A 19,828-nucleotide genomic window follows, 5' to 3' on the forward strand; every position below is an offset into this window, starting at 1 on the left:
TATTAGCACAGGCACTGAAGAGCACAGAAAGTTGGTGAAAGCAAAGAGAAATGAAGAGCCCAATGGTGTAACCTTTCAAACGGGGGTTTGGCAGTACAGGATGACAATGTCGTAAGCACTTCAGAAGTTCATGCTCATGTGCATCTTGAAAACAGCATCTCTACTCCCAAATGTCTGGTCCTAATTCCACTTGGAGGAGCTGGTTTGATGAAGGAGCACAGCCAACACCCAGGAGACAGATCCTCATGTCTCCAGGCTTCTTGGGGAGGGCTGGAGGCTGCTTCACTGAGGATCCTGTCCCTCCCCCAAAAACTCCAAGTGTAAGCAAAGCTCAAGCTTACAGGAAAACCACACAGAGGATGTGCTTTCTTCCAATATGGGATAAATGGATAATGGTTGGATTGCAAAAGAGGATATTCAAATGCCCTTGGTTCTTTTTACTTTTCTCAGTTGATGTTTGCCATGCAAAGGGTAAGAAGCTTGTTCTCTTTTTTGTACATTGAGGGGTATTAACGTTTTATGGAGAGGAGATGGATTGGTCTTTTTGAAGTGCTTGCTTTGCTATTATCGCTCAAAGAAAGAAATCAGTTCCGCATTAAGCCGCAGCTCTCCTGGTAGCCTGGGAGGCTGGAGGGATGTTGTTATGGTTCCACTTTCTGAACTCAACACATACAGCTAAGAGAAAATTGTGGGATTCCTCGGGTCTGCTTAGAGCCACTTGCAAATTATGTGGCTATAATTGGATCCAAACTACCCAGCTGTTGTTTGTTGCTAGATAGGTGCAGCAAGGAGAAGCCCCTTCTGTCCCCAGTGGGACTATCAGAGAATAGGGAAAATGCCTCAGCCAGATTGCAGATTAGACAACAGTGAGGTGATCTCTCAGGCCTTAGAGAATCTGTGCCTTTTACTCGAATTTTTCCAATTGTGGTATAATGAGGACATTTTCAAGGCCACTTCAAAAATGCACCAGCCACTCAGAGTTAAATGAGGAATGTGCCAGTTTCCACTGGCCTTCCTCATCTACACACCTGAAAACTAGGCATTTCCTTGCTTTAGCCATGCAGGTTAAGTTCTACAATGAGACACATGCTTTTCCAATTATCTTACCTGCCCCTACTATCTCCCCGTAAGCTCTCTGGACATCCATCCTACACCCACAATGCCAATGTCCTTCTCATGGCGGTTTGGCAGCTTCCATTTGCTTTTGGGCTCACAGCTCCTGTGGCAGTCCAGGTTTTCCCAACACATTTAAGAAGTAGATGCCCACTACCCTGATATATGACCACAGCTTCACCCTTAACCAAATTGTGAAATTTTATCTTTATTATAAATGAAGAGCCTGACTCATGACCTAAGTGACCTAGGGTAAGTCGTTTAAAAATCTCCAAGCCTCAGTTTCTTCATCTGTCCAATGAAGATTAAGCATGAAAATGTCTGGTAAGTTTCCCATTGTCTACTGCCATGGTGATTACCTTTATGTTCTGAGCACAATAAAGTTCTTTGTACATGTTGGTGAAGCTATCCAAGAAGAAATCATTATAGCCATTAAGGATTATTCACCAAACCTCAGATATTTATATAAATTTAAATGCTCCGTTGTTCATTTATATTCCCTACAGCTTATGATTTCAGTAAGAAATAACAAATAACATTAAGGTAGAAAATGGGTTGAAGATATCATTACCCCAAACTTGACTTCCTCTAAAAGATTTTATTCATTGTTGACATCTGGACCAAAGAAGAAAGTGTTTTTGTTTTTGTTTTTCTAAAGGGAGAAGAGAAAGAAATAATTCTGTGATCCATTGCCATATTCCCAATTTTCTTTCAAAATGACTCCCTGTCCATCATTGGTAGGAGGCTACCTCTGGGACCCCGAGCCTGATCCTATCAATAGAGTTAGAAAACAGTAAATTTCTTTTTTCTCTCTGGGCATCAGAACAGCGTATTTTATAGTGAGCTACAGATGCTAAATTATTTGAATCCTTGTTCAGATGTTCCTAATTTACATTGTCTGTGGCAAATAAAAAGATAAGTACAATCCATATTGCAAATGCATCATAGTATGATAAATCTGTAGCCTTCTTTCTCTGAGTCTTCTTCACCTCGTGGAATTTATATTGCAGTCACAATAATGTCAGACCTACACTATGAATATCTTCCTGCTAATTATGCCAAGTTTTTAAAACAGTGCCCATTTATGAAGACAGTATTATGGTATTCTTGATGGTACCCTAAATAATTCTGTAAACATGAAGCATGCTTAATAATATTGGAATTCCACTAAAGAACTGCAATAAAAATAAAGCTATCACATACATTCCAATGTTTTCTTTTTCCTTTTACAAATAATGCTTTTGATGAGATGCAACATCTTTTAAAATCTTATGAACTAAAAAATATGCATGTGTATTAATTCTGACTTCAGGTTATTCCCAAGAAATAGAATTTAGGTCAAAGAACATGTCAGAATAATAATAATTATAGTAAAGACAGTACTGATCATAATATCTATTGAGTGATGAGTAATTATGTCCTGGGTTCAGCTATGCTACCATGCTTTGAAGATATTACTTTTTAAATTTCCTTATCAATCCTTTAAAATAGAAACTCTTTCCCATTTTATGGTTGTGAATACTAAGACTTAGAGAATACAAGTATAAGAAGACCTTGGACTTGTCAGATTTAGGCTATATGATCTTACGAGTTTTCAGATTCCAAAATATCCAAAAGCAGAAATTGCAGAAAATTTCCACATGGACTTCAGCCCTATCCCCATCATTTTTGACAGGCATGTATATAAGCTAAAGAGACCTAGTAGGCAGACTTCCAGTGGTGGGTATTGGGGGCAGAATCCTCATAGCTATGGTAATCTCACAATGTAAATGCTCAAGAATTGGGCTCTGATTCCAGGTCAGATGTGTTGCCACACACACACGGACAACTTATAAGACCTCTTGCTGGTTGCTTTCCTCGTAGTGCTCCTGACTACCCAGCCCTGCCTTATCTCACACCTGTCTCTAAGTTCACAACTTTTCTACTAGAAGAGTTTCTCAGAACAATGGCCACAACAAGAGTCTACCCTTTTAAAACATGGTCTTACATGACTAAGGCAGCTGATGGGACAGCATCACTTTTCGAACTGTTCTTCTGACATTTTAAAACCTTGATTCCCTGTCCAAAGCTTCACTCACATGCAATTTGACAAAGTTTATAGCAAGTTTATAGTCCTGAAGAGCATGTCCAAATCTGCAGCATGAGACAGAGTCTGGGTGGGAGTGGGGAGAGGGATTATTACTCCTCTCTCTGTGATGTCATCTGTATCTGTAACGTGCACATGAATCTGGGATAGTCCCATGGGTTTATAGGACAGTGGAGAGCTGGGTTCAGAGCACTTGAAATAAAAAGAAATTCATTTTCATTCAAATGAACTATCCTAAACATAGAGAATAAAGTGAATAATCAAGATATACCATATACACTAAGGATGCTGAAATGAGATGGAATCACTTTGACATATGAAAATAAGATAAATCAAAGTTTTCTATAATTTAAAATTTACAATCTAGTGCTGTAAAAAACTTACAGACTAATAGCTTCATTAAACTCCATATTTATCCCCACCCAACAAAATAGTCTAAAATCTTACTCAGTATAATTAAATGATCTGGCAACTTCTATATAAAGCATCTTGAAATTACATGAATAGCTTCGGTGTTACTCCACACCCTAGGACATCACTGCAAACAAAATTTCACACCTAAGAAAAAGAAAATGACTCCATGTACCTCAGAGAAAATTGGAAACATTAGCAGGAATCTGTGCAAATGAATTTTTCCTGATCAATTATAATATATTAAATAGGACTTGGTTTGAGAAGAATATTACAAGGTTTGGGTACACTAATTTTTAAAATATTTTAAAGGTTTCTATTCTTCACATCTTTCACAGATTTTTTTTTCTCCCAAGGATAAATAAAAAAGAAAACCCCATTCAATTCATTTCCTTCAATATAGCACACTAGGACTTCCTCATTTAAACCACAGACAACGTCCCCTCTAGTCCCCTCCTCCCCTGAGCCTGAGTCAAGGGAGACTCTCTCAATGTATGCTCAGCCACCAGCTACCACAAGTCACTTAAGTAAACACAGAGGCACCTTGGTGAAAGCAATTGCATGGTCTGAATACCATCAACTGACACTTCTATTCAGTGACCCTCTCAGGTCTCAGAAATAGTCTTTTCAAATTCCGGGTCTTGAGGTATTGATTTCAATCAGCAGCTTTTCCTAAGAGCATCATTTCAAAAATAGCCCTGTCACAATTTCTACTATCTCATCTTAGTTTCATCTGGGCTTTGTATTCCTATTTGAAACCATTCAGCGAGATGACACCAGAGGGTTTTACTGAGACATTGATTCAGCTTCATGCATAGGCAATAGAATTTATTCTCCTGTATATAAAAAAACCATTAATATTTAAGTTTGGTGGAGAAAAGTTTCAGGTTTAAACAGTCCAGGTATTATTTTTCTCTTTTTGTAAAATAAAAGGTCCAAATTAGACCACTCTCATCATAAAACTCTCAAGCTTATTGCTGAACTGGTGACTTAATAAGTCAGTAGCAATCCTAGTCTTTCAGGACAAGTAAAAGCAAAAGCGAAAAAAGATGTGTATATATTTCTGTTCATGTGTGCATACATGTGGCTGAAATAGGAAATATGAAGTACTGACCTATAATTTCAGCATAAATTTTTTACTAATTGATCCTGATATCTATACTCTATTAAGGTTTTCTAAAGCTGTAATTATAACCTGCCCAACAAGTATTATTTGATGACCATGCTCAGAAGAAGGCTTTACAATGAACTAATGACATCCATAGTTCATTTTGCAGTAGGGAAGTGAAGGTTTAGAGTCACTCATAATCTTATCTGCAAAAAAATTCTTGGATTTCCCTGATAATTCTGCCATGACCAGTAAATCCAGGTTATTTTTCTGGTTTGAAAGGCAAAGGAAGGGCGTTAGCCTTAATTGGCTTGTCTGCTCTGAACACTGCCATAGATAGTTTACATATGTTCTTCCATTTAACCTTTACATGGGTCCTTTGAGGAGATAATATCATATTTTACAAATGAAAAAACATATCTGCTCACATTGTTAGTAAGAGTTAGAACTGCGAGTTGAATCTAGGTCTGCAGAGCACAAAGACAGGCATAGCTTCAGCATTTACTATGTGTACCTAGTGTTATGTGTGGTGTGGGGCATTTACAGCTAAATGATGTATGCTTCCTGCCGTCAAAAGGCCCATATTCAAATAGGAATGAAAATAAAAAAATGAATTACAACTGAAAATATAGAAGAAGATATCTGAAGTTAAGCATTAGCACACCTAATACAGAAAAGAGTAATTTGACCAAGTAGGTTTTGGCTAGGAATTCAAGAATATGTCAACATTAGGAAAGAATACCTCAAATTAGGAAATTAAGAAGAAAAAAAGTACTGTCATCTTGACTACTGAAAGGCAGTTGATAAAATTAAGCATGGTATTGATTTTTTTAAATATACTAATCTAAAATTCAAAAAAGAAATATTTAAATATTGAAAAATAATATTGTCTCCATAAAAAGTTTAGAAGAATCAACTAAAAACTATCAGAAATAAAGAGTTCAATAAAAGATGATTTGTATAAGGAAAATATGCAAAAATCAAGTGCTTTTCTATATATTATCAATTCCAAATGAGGAAAAAAAGTTATAGAAAAAGATCCGCATGTTGATATTAATAGCTCAGAAAATGATTGAATACACAAGAATAAAATTAAGAAATACATAAAACAAACTATGAAACTTTATTAAAGGACAAGGGTATGGTCTCACATACTTTTGGAAGGATTGTCTACTTTTAAAATGTCTTTGAAGGGCAATTTGATAATGCTTATCAAAATCGAAGATACTCTTTGAATCAGCAATTTTACTTCTAAAAATCCATTCTATTGAAATTTAGTCACAGATGCAAAAAGATATATTGGCAAAGGCTTTTATTGTTACATATAGTACATGATGTTAAATAATACATAAAAATTGGAAAGAAGTAGATGTCTGTCAAAAACCATATTTCTATCATAAGTAAACTATAGCAGATCCATACAATAAAATACTATAAAGATAATTAAGAGCTATATGAGCTCATATAGAATGATGCCTATGATATATTGTTGAATGAAAAAAAGAAGTTGCAAAATTGTATATATTCTCTTTATTACTGTACACATTTGTGTATTACATCAATTTTTAACTAGCCCTTTGTTTTTAAATTTTTTAAAAACCCTGTAACTTATAGTACACTCAATAAATATATAACAGAAATATGCACTGTGAGAGCCAAGAAAGAAAGTATAAAACTTTCCCAAAGAGAATTAGACATCATATGAGAACTACGTGCCTTGAAGGGTGAAGAGGAATTTTCCCAGTAAAGAATGGCTGTGGAACATTCCAACCAGAGAACAGTGTGTGCCAAGGCCTGGGACAGTGAAAGGCATGGCATATTGCAGAAAGTCAAAAACTCAGTACTGCAAAAACCTAGGCTATCCAAGGTGACAGATGGAGATAAGGCTGAGGAGGTAATGTAGGGCTCAGTTGTAAAGCACCCAGTGAGTGACAGGCTAAGGGATTTAAATTTCATTCAGCTGCTATAGGGACATAAAAGGGCTTTCTAAGCAGATGAATAACATAGATTATTTGGGAAGAAGACCTGTTGGCAGTGTGGGAGATGTCCAGAACAGGAGAAAGGAAATTTGGAGGAAGAAAGCAAGGAAGTTGAAAATTTGTGGTGGTATCTCACTCAATAATGGAATAAGATTTGGGAAACATTTTAAAAAATGGATTTGTGTCATGGAATACAATTTAGAAATATGGAATATGCATCACAAATGCAGAAAGACATTTAGGGGGATGCTGTGGGAAAAGTGGATTTGAGAGGAATAAGAGGTGGAACACAAAGGTGTTCGGTCCCCACAAGCCAGAGACTGTGCCAACGTATCTCATATATAATCTCCTTTAGTATGCAAGTTGTAGGTCAAAATCATTAACATGGATGAGATCCAGAATGATTACTGTTCTGGTTTTAAAATCAGAATGTTAAAAACTACTTGCAATCCTCCCTCTGCCCCCACAACAAAAAGAAAGAAAACACGAAGAAGCTATAATTCTGTTTATACAATCCAGAGATTATTTGGGGTTGCATAAGCCACAGGAGGTTTTATAATGCTGACTGAAGACCAAGATGAAATAATCTGAAATACATGACCATTTGCAAGGCAACATGTAATCACTCACCCAACAGATTCATCATGTTTCTCTCCTATGCCAGGTGCTGTTCCGGGGGCTGGGGCTGAAGCTAACAGAAGGCACAGGGAACAGTCCCTGCATCGAGGGCTTTGCTGCTGATGAAAGAGCCCACACAAACTTACTGGAGAGCACAAGGGAACAGCTGGCAAGCTGGCCAGGAACATTTGGAGTTCAGAAAAAAAAAAAGTAAATTCTGAGGCAGTGCATAGGGATCAGTCAAGGAGGGGCCACGAAAGGCAGGCTTCACAGGAGAGGCGGCATCTATGTATGTGGAAAGGACTGGAGGGCATTCTCTTTCACCACCTTCCCCAACTGTGAGCCTCATGTGTTGGGGCTACACGGATTTTTATCTGTAGTGACTGGGACTAGCTGAATTTCAGTCAGTACAGGTAGACACTTGATAAATGTCAGTTAAGCACCGACTGAATGATGAATGAAGGGGAATAGAAAACTGCATTACCCTATTCTGGAAGACTCCTAACACTAATAGCTAACATCTATTGAGCACCTGCTTTATACTGAGGGTGCCACAGGCATTGCTTCATTGAATGCTCACAAGGGCTTTTTGAGATATGAATCTTTTGCATCCCCATTTTACCAAGGAAAGAACTAAGCCAGAGTGTTCACAGTTGCAGCACTAGTAAGTAGCAGGGCTGGGATTTAAATCTAGATCTGATTTAGCACATAAGCACATGCACACTGGCTACACTGCCAGCCTCTGAGAGGCAAATGTGATCTGGGACAACAAGTTGGGTGTAGACTAATTATGTAGGAGAGTAGTCAAAGATAATTTTGAAAAAGGCAGTAGAGCCACGTGCAGTGGCTTACACCTATGATTCTAGTACTTTGGGAGGCTGAGGTGGGTAGATTGCTTGAGCTCAAGAGTTCATGACTACCCTGGGCAACATGGCAAAACCCTGTCTCTACAAAAAAAAAAAAAATTAGCCAAGTGCAGTGGCGCAGGCCTTGAGCCCAGAAGGTCAAGGCTGCAGTGGGCCGTGATCATGCCACTGCACTCTAGCCTGGGTGACAGAATGAGACCTTGTCTCAGAAAAAGAAAGAAAGAAAATCGCAGTAGAAACTAGATTGGAGGAAATCTTAATAGCAAGAAAAGGGGTCAGGATGCTATATAAAAAGACAATGAAGAGTACATGATGACTTGTGCATAAGGGAACACAAGATAAAAGGGAAACATTGTACCTTAAACCTTGGGAATGTGTAAAAGAGGAAGTAAGGCGTGTATCACGTCATCTAAAAACAAAAACAAACTTTTTTGTTGGTAATAGGAAAAGAGAGAATAATATCCAGAAGACTATCCTTATTTTTGTTCTTCTTGTTATTGTTTTCTAATTGAGAGACTGAAGCATATCCAGAAGCAGAAACAAAGGAGTCAGTGAATAGAGAAAAGAAGGGACCAATTAGCGGTGTCACTGCGTCGGTATCGCAGGAAGAAGAGTTACTCTTGGAAAGAAAAACCACCTGTTTCATGAGATAAGCAGGCAGAAAAGAAGGGTGAAGATACAGACACATTTTGAAGTGTTGGGAGGAGATATTGAAACATTTCAGGACAACAAGGACTATAAAGCACTCCGTCTTCACCTAAGAGTCGGATTTAGGGTGCTCTCGGAATGGAAAACAGCTGCCGTGAGGATTGACCAAGAGCAACTGAGTGGCTATGAGGCCTATGGCCTGAAGGCTGGGCCCATCTGGGAGTGTGTGCGTGTATATGTATGCATGTATGTAAGCATGTGTTAAAAGAATACTGGTGTACCTAAAAATCCTGGGAAGAAGCTGAGAGGAGTCAAAAATGGGAGGAGGGAGAGAAGCGTGAGTAGACCAAGAGAGCTTTGGAAGCACCGGAGACAGAAAGTCCAAAGGCAGGCATGAGGACCTTGAGATAGGAGGAAAAAAATGTATGCCTGATGATAGTCTCCTTCAAAAAAGTGCCACATATTCGATGACAATAAGTTATTGTTAAGTTTGGTAGGTATGAGAGTGGCATAATGGTTATATAGGTATATATTTTTTAAGACCTTATCATTTAGAGATGGTCCCTGAAGTAAAATGACATGATGTCTGTAGGGTAAGAGGAGCTTGGGGAAAAAATAAAAATTTGGAGCAATGGAATATGACATAATATCTCTAAAGAAGGAAATCTGGCCATAAACCATGCAAAGTGGGCATGAAAGAGTGGCAGAATCCTTAAGCGTTTTAATTCCATTAAGTGAAGGAACAGCAGTGTCATGAAATAAAAATAAATTTCAAAACCAAGACATTCTGTGTCATTCATTACAGGGCATCTCTTATGTATTTTAATTTTACGTAGGGAAACAAGCAAGGTGAATTACATAATAGACATGGGGATTTAAACAAGGGATCTGTGAAACTGGAAGGTGTATTTAAGCTCATCTCTTTTACTCCCTACCCTGAAAAAACTTTTCTTAGTTATCGACAACCCTGAATTATGTAACAGAATCACAAATTGTGAATTAAAAACATGCCTCTGACCTTTTAAATTAAAAAATAGTTTTAGCATACTACCATAGACAAGCCCTGTCTAGCCTAACTAATGGGGCATGTGACTCACACAAAGGCTGAAATTGGAAATTAGAAATGTAGAAATGCACTGAATAATGAGCCTCAATTATTGCCTGGATGATTTCTTCTTACATTAGAATCCAATTACCCATTTCCAGGTGAACCCTAGAGACATCATCCATAAAGGACTCCTCAGGTTCAGGTGTTTTTGCTTGGTTGGTTTGGGGTTTTGTTGTTGTTTTATATGTATATACCAAACAAAGCTCTGAGAAAAGGCTCACCAGAAACTGATAATGATTTCCTTATGGCTTGGGAGATACTGCCAAGATTCCCTTTAAGGTCTAGTTAGATAGCACTCAAGTAAGATTCCCATATGGAATTACTCCCCACACAGGAGCCTGACCTGGGGGAAGCTGAACAAAGCAGAGATTATTTATAAATTCCCAAAGCAGGAGCTGTTTTACATTTCTCCCACTCTGGATCTAATTCCATTGGTAAATACAGCACATATTAAGTTATAAAGTATAATTATGAAAAGGCCAAGAAGTGCTAAGGAGAATCAACCCTCCTGACATTATAAGGCAGAGGGCAGTGGCCAAGGATGGCTGGGTGGGCCTGGAAGGCTACCTCAGTTCCTGATACCCATGGGTTGCATGATTACCAAGGCAGCAAGAGACAGACTGATTCCAGCAGGCGCACATCATTGCTTAAAAACATCCTATAGGAATCATCTGCCATTTTAAAGGGCAGCCTTCCTGCAGATAACCTGTGACAAGTTCCCCTTCAAATAAGGAAAATACATGATGTAGTGGTTGAAATAACCTCTTAATATCTGCCTGCAGAGTACCCTCAAAACCAGGCCTTTAAGTAATGTAGTCATCGCTGACACATATTGACTCTTGCTTGAGTGAGTTTTGGTTGTTTATCCAAAGAGGAAGGAAAATTTTCCTTGAAACAAAGTGTTTAACAAATATGATGAAAAAGTAAAACTTTTGTTTGGGCTCATATCTTGAAAATGTGAGGTAAAATAGGTATATAGTTTATAATTACTAGTGAAGCCATTTGTATTTTGTTGAGAAAGCCTCAAAAAAATCAAGTATTATGGGGAACCTTTTAGGATAACTTTCCTGTGAACTTATTATGCCCTAAAGTTTTCTTGGTGTCATGGTCATATAAAAGAATCATCAGAACCCTCATTGAGCAGGAAGGCAAAATGTGTGTATGAAAGAAACATTGCCTACATAAAGAAAGCAGAATGAATTTAGATAAAGCTTTCTTTTATCTAATTGCATTCTGCTTTCTCTATATACATGCACACACACACACACACACACACACACACGAAATATGCATTTTGTTAATTGAGAAAGAATGGCTGGGTGGGCCTGGAAGGCTGTCTTCGTTCCTAATACCCATGGGTTGCATGATTACCAAGGCAACAGAGACAGACTGATCCCAGCAGGCTGATTTATTATATTAAATATTATTATATTTTATTATATTTTATTACATAAAGAAAGCAGAATGAAGTTAGGTAAAGTTTTAGAGTAAGCCATTCTGGGTTCGAATTTCATCTCACCACTTACTAGCTCTGTGACTAAGTTACTCAAGTGAGACTTTGAGTCTTAGTTGTCTCATTAATGAAATGGAGCATATTGGTATCTTCCTCTGTGATGGTCTTGATTCAGATTTCTATGATGATCTGAGCTTGATTCAGTGCCTGGTACATGATGGTTCAATAAGTGCTTGTAATTTTCATGATTATCTAAAGAATTTATACTTTCAGAGCACATAGAGAAAATGAAAGACTGATTGTATGTACTTTCTTATTACACCCTGCAATGAGAAAGATTCTTGGTGCCTATCCCATTTGGGACACATAGTAGTTATTCAATAAAAGTTGTGGATTAAACTGGAAGTACAGTTATTTTGGAGAATAAAGTAGGTGAAAACAATTTTATTTGCAGAAGCAAAAGCCCTAAAACAAGTATTTCAAAGAATCATGGAAAATATCTGATAAATGCTACAATCTTAATAACAATGATATCTTGATATTTTTTTCAGCTTCATAAAATGCTTCAGAAAATACAAACTATATTTCCATTTAATTAAAAAGAAATTGTGTAGGTTTGTTGAATTAGTCCATAGCTGACAATTTCTGAATACTTCAGGGTGAATCAGAAATTCCCAGAGGAGAAAAAGAAAAACATGTTGGACATTATGAAAATGCTTAAGAGAAAAAAATAGATTGCCAGGTAGAATAGATTGCTGCCTAGAATAGACTGCAATCTATTTTTGTTGAACTTAACTCTTCATTCTGAATTTTTAAAATACTTTGAATTCTGAAACTAACATTATTCTGAGAGTATTTTTAAATGACAGCAAATTAAATAATTTCAATATTATAGGTTTTCTATTCACTTAGGCATTTAAAACATAATCTTTACTTTCAAATTTTCTGCTTTATTTAACAAAGAAGTCCTGCTTAAGATGTTCTAATGAAACATTGAAAAACCATTCTCCAGTGTCTAATAAAACACAGACTCATCATTAATAGTTGCTATGCGTATGTATATGCTTCTATTCCCAGGTATCTTAAAGTGTGTGTGTGTGTGTGTGCACGCATGTGTGTGTCTGTGTGTATATGTGTGTGTTGTGTGTTTAGTGCTACCCATTTCAATAGAATCTAGAGCTAAAATCGTTCCTGTTTTTTTACAGTATTCTTTTAGTTGACAGCCTTTTTTGTCCTACAGAGATTTTTCTTTCAATGAATAACTCAGACTCAAACTGCATGTTGGTAACTATATTTTAAACCAAAAAATTCCCCACATAATAAATACATTTTATGCACATTAACTTCGAATTTACTTCAGAAAGCTATTTACAATATAAATAATTATAAATGGGAACAGTTTGCAAGATATCATTGACATAGCTAATATTTTCTACTTTACATTCCAAAGTAAAATTTCAAATTACAGCTTTATACTACAATGTCACTACAAACTATACATTGCAAGATGGTATTTGAAATATTGGCAATCAGTATCTTTTCTCACAAATATAATCCTTTTTATAGCACATTAGTCAAAAAACAAATGTAAAATATTTTATCTTTTTTGAAGTGCCTACTCATAATGTTTCATTTTTTTTTTGAAATATTTCCCTTTGGGGAAAAAAAAACTTTTAGTATTCTCAAAATTTTTTCCATGCCAATTTCATTTTCTTTGAAATGTAAACACATCAGAGTTATTGGATGTAAATTTAACTGTGATTACATGTGTCCCAGATCAGCAAATTAGGGCAAATTTCCCCCTACCATATAGATCTATGAAAGCAAAGTCCCATGCAGCAAAGTTGCAATAAACAAAACTACAAATGTTTGGTTTAAAATTAGCAATTAGAATTTCTTGTATGAACCATCATTTATTTGTGTGTGTATGTGTATGTGTGTTATAATTGGATATGGCACATTTTTATGAATATGATATAAAAATCATATTTTTTGTGTATGTGTGTGTGTATGCTTTCTGCATACAGTCCTAGAGAAGGAACTCTGAACAAACCACCATGTGGAAATGACTACACTCTCACTTTTTGAGTTAAGCACTATCCATACACCCTTGTGCACAAGAAATTAGCGCCACACAGAAATTTCCCCAAGAATATTTTCTATGTCTGATACCTTTTGCATGTGTCCGTAACTATTCTGTCATTCATTTAAAATTTAGAATGATAAAGAATGTTTTACCCACAATAAGCTCCACAGTAAGAACTGGATCAATAGGTTTTTCTGTCTTAGACATAAGTTTGTATTCACAAAAACTTGACATTTACATGAAAGTTGAATCATTTATTTGGAGGACCATAGGATTTACATTCTTTTTTAAATCATTGTGAAAACAGGATGTATTTCTGCATCTATGATTTGAGTGAACTAGGGAACCAAATCTGGGCATTCAAACATTTTAAATCAGAAAGACTGCATTTGGTTGTATTAAAGTACAGGCTATTGCAGAAGGCAAAGTGAGTGACCCCAAAATGGTCAAATGCTCAATTCTCCAGATATCAGCATTCACTCTGTCACTCCCAAAAACTATTAGGACTGAAAGATTGTATTGAATGTGTTAGCAATATCCTACTCTTGAAAGAGAGAGAGAGAGCTATCAAAATCAAATCTGTATTCAGAAGGTCTCTTTACCTGTGCTGCCTTCCATCAAACTTATTTGGTTTAGATCTTGAGGGCAGAAGTCTTTTATTTCATTTAAAAATATCTATGCATATTTTCCAAATGGTCTTGTATTATGATTCTCATCCCCCATAAGAAGAAGAAATAAAAATTGAAGCAAATTAGCCTTTTTTAGAAGATCCTTTTAAAGCTTATTTTAAGTGGGATTCTCTGCCCAGAGGCAGCATGTGACAACATGGTTTGGAGTGAATTAAGAATAGTACCCACTAGAAAAATCTAGTCCTACAAAAATAACCAAAAAAGAGCAAGTGGTTTTTCTGCATAAATACAGAAGGCAAATTATTTATTGCATCCTGTCTCATTTTGAATGTCACCTCAGCACTTCATATTATCTTTTATCAGGCAATTACAGTTTAGATAAGCAAGCTCATTATATTATGCATAATTTGACAAAAGACTTATGGAGCTGAAGCACACCTAAGTATTTGATCTGTAGTGATTGTGACATTAATATTATGCATCCAAAATAACACATCAAATCTGTATATTCTCAATAATAATTTAAATATAATTTTCCCAAGAAAGATTGGGGAAACATTCGTTTATTTCTTTGGTCATCCAAATTTTTAAAGTAGGTATGACAGGTGAAATGGGAAATAAAGATACTTACTATTACTAGAAACCAGAATTCTACAAAACCATGAGCTATGTATCATTTAATAAATGGATACATAGTATACTGGCAATTTGATAGAGCATATGTTTATTTATCCCCAAGGTGATATAAAAATTGTACTTCTCTATTTTAATCAAGTTTCATGGTTCTCAGCATTTGGCAAAGTTAGGGAAATCAAGATTAAAACTAAAGCCAAATTAAGTTTAACTGATTAAGTTATCAGGAACATATTTATTTTATGTACTATAATTTTAAAAGACACAGATGACATTTTCATTATGAGGAAATATGTTCCTGCACAGAACAAAATAATGTAGATTATAAATACATTTTAACACATTCACATGTATATTAACAAGGAACATTGTCATTATATATCTTAACTTACCTTGGGTCATTTTGTGATAATCATGGCATATTGCAAAATATGTAAGCTATACAATACGGTGAGTCAATACGACATTTTATGTAATGTAATAAAGGTGCTACTATAAAATTATTGACATTCGGCAAATTTTAAAATGGTTATATACTTAAAACTGGGTCAATCTACCAGAATATTGAATCAAGATATAATTTAGTTAATTATGTATTTCCTTAAAAATATTGATCATGTCATTTTAAAGAGCATTATTCCTTCTGATTACTCTCATCTGTGAAATTCATAATTTCTTCCTTCTACCGGTTAACTTGTCTTCCATATAAAAATTTCACTGAAATTCCTTTAGTGACAGTCTTTTCTTTAATATCCTTCATTTTCCCTGGTCCTTAAATTTCCATTTCTTTTAGCATCTGTCCCTGGCACATTTGGTAGAATGTATAGCCACCAGAAATACCCATCTGTGAAAATTGCCTTTCCAAAATACACCATATTCATGAAATATTTTTGTCTTCAAAACATTTATCAATCTACAGAATTCTACAAAATCTTTAGCATTCTTAAAACATTACTTCATGTTGCAAACTGATCAAAACTCCATTTTATGTATTCCAGGATTTCTCATAAATAATTTCCTCAAAATTACTAAATACTCTTATTTGTATAATTCAAAATTTAGTTTTTAATTGTACAGTCGCCCCTTGATGTAAACAGGGAGTTGGTTTCAAGGACCACCCCCATATAACCAAATTCTAACATACTCAAGTCCTGCGGTTGGCCCTGTGGAGCTCACTTATACAAAACATCAGCCGTCTGTATACTCGGGTTTCATATTTCTCAAAATACTGTGTTTTTTAAATCTGCATTTGATTGAAAAAAAAAGCCACATATAAGTGAACCTGCACAGTTCAAACACATGTTATTCAAGGGTCAACTGCACTTTGAATTGTTTGAAAATATATATAACCACTAACTTTCTCACTTACTTTACTTTTTTGCATTTACAGTGCAAATGTTAACATTATTTAATTTTATGTAGCCTCTTCTTTCATATACAAACAACCCAATATTCGTCTTTCTTATTATCCTTCAGATTGTCACCTACCTATGGACTGTCAAATAACTGTTGAATGATGAAAATATAGTACTAATCCCTGAGTATTCAATTTCATGTTCTGTTTCCAAAATTATAAGTCAAGTTCTTCCAGTATATCCCCTCCTTAAATATGGCAAGAGTTTCAGGCATGGGACTCCTAGGAAATATTATCTATGAAATTTCTCTAGTCACTTATATAATTTTGCTTTAATTATTAGAGAATAGTGCATTAAATAAATCTTGCTATTTTTCTTCTCTGTCATAAATTTGTACCAACTGCATTTCTGCTAAATCTAGAAAGTTGACAGTAACCTGCCTAAAAGAGCCCACACACCTGCTTAAGTCACAAAGCATCTAAACTTCTGTGTACAGAAAAAACAGAATGATCAGTCTTGACAACTCATAGCAGAGAGTTAATTAGGTGATAAGTTCAGTTCTGCTCTACCACAGAGCCATGGAACATTGGTGCTGCCTTACAAATCAGGAAACTAGGGCCCAGGCATGGTGATTGATACACCTGTGGTCACAAAATTAAGTTACAGGTAGGGCCAGAATTAGAGCCCAGGAATCCAGTCAGCTGGTCTTTCTACTATACCAAACAGAGGTAAGACCAAGTTTGTTGTTTGCCAACAATAAGTAAAATAAACTCTTTGCATATTCCTTCAGAGTACTGCTCTTAGCTTTTAACTACTTGTCTATCAACCTAAGCTTTTATCTTAGACTCTCTCCTGAGGCTTTCCACATGTTGTCACATTGGCACATATGTACTTTGAAACGTTTTCAAACACTTACACTGCTGTCATATAGCACTTCACTGATTTACCCTTTATTTTTGTACTTATCAGTCTTTTTTCTGGGTGAATTGGTTTGAATTTTTTATTTAGTTGGTTTTACAAGCAAGCCCTAAATATATTGTTTACTTATGCTGAGCTCTTAAATTGTGTCTTTTGAGATATCATTTTATTTCAGTCTGCCTCTGGCCTTTGCATCTTCATAGAACTATTTCCAATTGAGCACACCAGGTTTTTGATGTGTGTCCCAATATCTCAGTATTTTTACTTAGAAAAACACTTAGTGCCATGTCAGTGCATTCCTGGTCCTTGTCTAACTGAAAAGTGAGGTGAAAAATTACCTATTCCTGATTGCTTATAAGGGATACCAGGTCAACACTCATTTCTGCACCCTACCCAGAACCATTTCTCTAATTTATGCCTGAACCAAATGAACTGGCTGATTTGAAACCACAAAGAAGTCAGTTTATAAAATGTGTCTGTCTCTCTTTCTCAGTTATTTTGGGAATGGAAATTTCTTTATGAAGTTTAGTGTGATAGAGTCAAAGAAAATTACCCATTTTTGGTGTATTTACATGACATAGCCTATATTTCCATGTGTAAAATGTATAGAGCCATTTGTAAGTAACAGTTTATGTGTATGAGGATCACTGGATACTCACAATGCAATGTTGCCATTCATCAGTCCTCTCACATGGTATGTATGCGCACTTGATCTACATGAATATTTTTCAATTCAAAATTTATCTATTCTGGTTCCCAGAGAATTAGAGGGGAAATTTATGTATTCAATTTAGCTCAATTTTCTGTGTATAACCCTGAATACTAGTGCTATATTTTCTTTGATTTTACAGGAACACGTATCAAATACCCAGTAACTTAAGTTACCCTCTCTAACAATCTGTGGCCTAGTAAATGCTGATAATGGGGTATTAAACTATAAATATGTTTCAGAGATCCTTAAAGAACAAAATATTTCTGCAAAACATCAGCTTCCATTGGTGATTATAACAGATGTTCCCTTGTGTCCTTGTGCTGGGTCTGGCTGCATCCTTAGATGGGAAGTTACATCAAAGTGTGAGCCATTACAGCCCAAGGAATAGTTTCTAATGGTTTCGCTGTCATATAAGTGCTCCAGGGCATATCCAGTTAATGTGTAAGCATGCTTATCAAAATACTGCCGGTGAGAGCCAAAGCAGTTTGGAGAGACAGTAGGGTGGTCTCCTGCTGTCTGGTGAGGAGACATATCTGAATGAAGATAGTCTTTAGCTAGGATCAAACTGGATTTTGAAATGCGATCCGAATTGGGACTACTTATCCGAGATAAAGCAGTGGGACTGTTGTCATAGTCATTTTCATGGGGACTCAGCATTTTTCCCTCTCTCTGCTGGATGTGGTCACATGGTGAAGTGTTGGCAAGAGCAGAGCCGTGGCAGACTTCACCTGTCGGTGGGGGCTGTTGGTAGTTTGCAAAACAGAGGGAGTGTTTTTTCCCAGCCCCATTAATGGAAGCCAGTTGGTCTGACGGGGCTTTCCTTAGCTGCAATCTGTTCTCTTCTTCTTTAATCATTTGCTGGGTGGCTCTTATAAGAGTTTCAATTTTGCTGGGTTCATGTGGGCTACTTTGATACTGCTCAGTACGATATCGGTCACCCGATTCGCTGGCTGACCCAGGGTCGGGAGAACTGACCACACTATCTTCATCCCAGTGACCTCGCCCTAGAGATTAGAAAAGTCAAAAGTAAGTGATTTCAGAATTCACCCTCAAAAATAACTATAGTTCCTTTTTCTATTAAAATAAATTGTATATCTTTCATTTTTAATATATACACCAATATTTGAAACAGGCACAGATTCACATGATAGACAGTCAACTTTCTGCACTGGATTCATGTAAAATAAGTGAATTTTAAATGCAGACCAGTTTTATAACAAGTTTCTTTGAACATAAACTCTGTTCATCGTGAATGACAATTAGTAAAATGGTAAAGTTTGTTTATACTTCTCCATGGATATATGTTATTAGACCTGTCTGACTGGAAATAAGAGAAGAATGCATAGAATTTGGTTTATTAGAGAGTGCCATGTTAAACTGATGCTTGGAAAATGTTTTCAATTGGATTTGAGGAAAATAATGATATAGGCTGAACTATTATTCTCTCACTTCCAGATAAATAACCTAAAATGTTAATATTGCTAAATATATCTTAAGTAGAGTTAAAATAAAGCTCTAATATATCTTAAGTAAAGTTACAATAAAGCTCTAATATTTACTTTTAGAGTATTTGAAGGTTAAAAATATACATCTATTCACATATATGTATATGTAAGCATGGACAGATATAAACTAAGATTATAGATATAGATACAATCTTGTCCAAATAAAAACAAAAATATTATCTTTTCAAATTTAGGGCTAAACATCTCAGCTTCACAGGTAATCATACAGCAACTCAGGTACCTTAGATTGTTTTTGATGTAAGGTAAAAATAAAAAATATAGACAATTTTAATAACAACCTGTTTGGAACCAAGGAAAGAGATAAAATAAGGAGGAATAGGGCATCCAAAGTATATTCCATAAACCGAATTATTCTCAAAATGGTCTGAAGTGAATATAAAAAGAGAGAAGAGAAACAGGTAGGAATATGTGAAAGCTGTAAACTACTTAATGCAGCAGAGAAGGCCTGGATCACACTGTGCATTGCTTTCCTTTTCTCCTTTCTTCTTGTGGTATTTCTAATATTTTCTTCCAGACCTTGTAGGTTAAGCCAGGATTTTCACTTAACTCTATTCTTTGGCAAGTAATTGCCCTTTGCTC

General features: G+C 35.8%; 1 protein-coding gene across 2 annotated transcripts in view; it reads right to left on the reverse strand.

Annotated features, from left to right (window-relative positions):
* Positions 1–12,665: 12,665 nt before the first annotated feature.
* Positions 12,666–19,828, reverse strand: part of SIM1 (SIM bHLH transcription factor 1) — an 81,723-nt gene continuing 74,560 nt past the window's right edge. For both annotated transcript variants that reach the window (XM_002746862.5, XM_054254288.2), the window contains exon 12: positions 12,666–18,727. In XM_002746862.5, the coding sequence (XP_002746908.1) occupies positions 17,997–18,727 (731 nt within the window). In that variant the 3' untranslated portion in view covers positions 12,666–17,996. The remainder of the gene's footprint in view (positions 18,728–19,828) is intronic.

The sequence above is a fragment of the Callithrix jacchus genome, chromosome 4 (genome assembly GCF_049354715.1).
Source record: "Callithrix jacchus isolate 240 chromosome 4, calJac240_pri, whole genome shotgun sequence".
Classification (NCBI taxonomy): domain Eukaryota; kingdom Metazoa; phylum Chordata; class Mammalia; order Primates; family Cebidae; genus Callithrix; species Callithrix jacchus.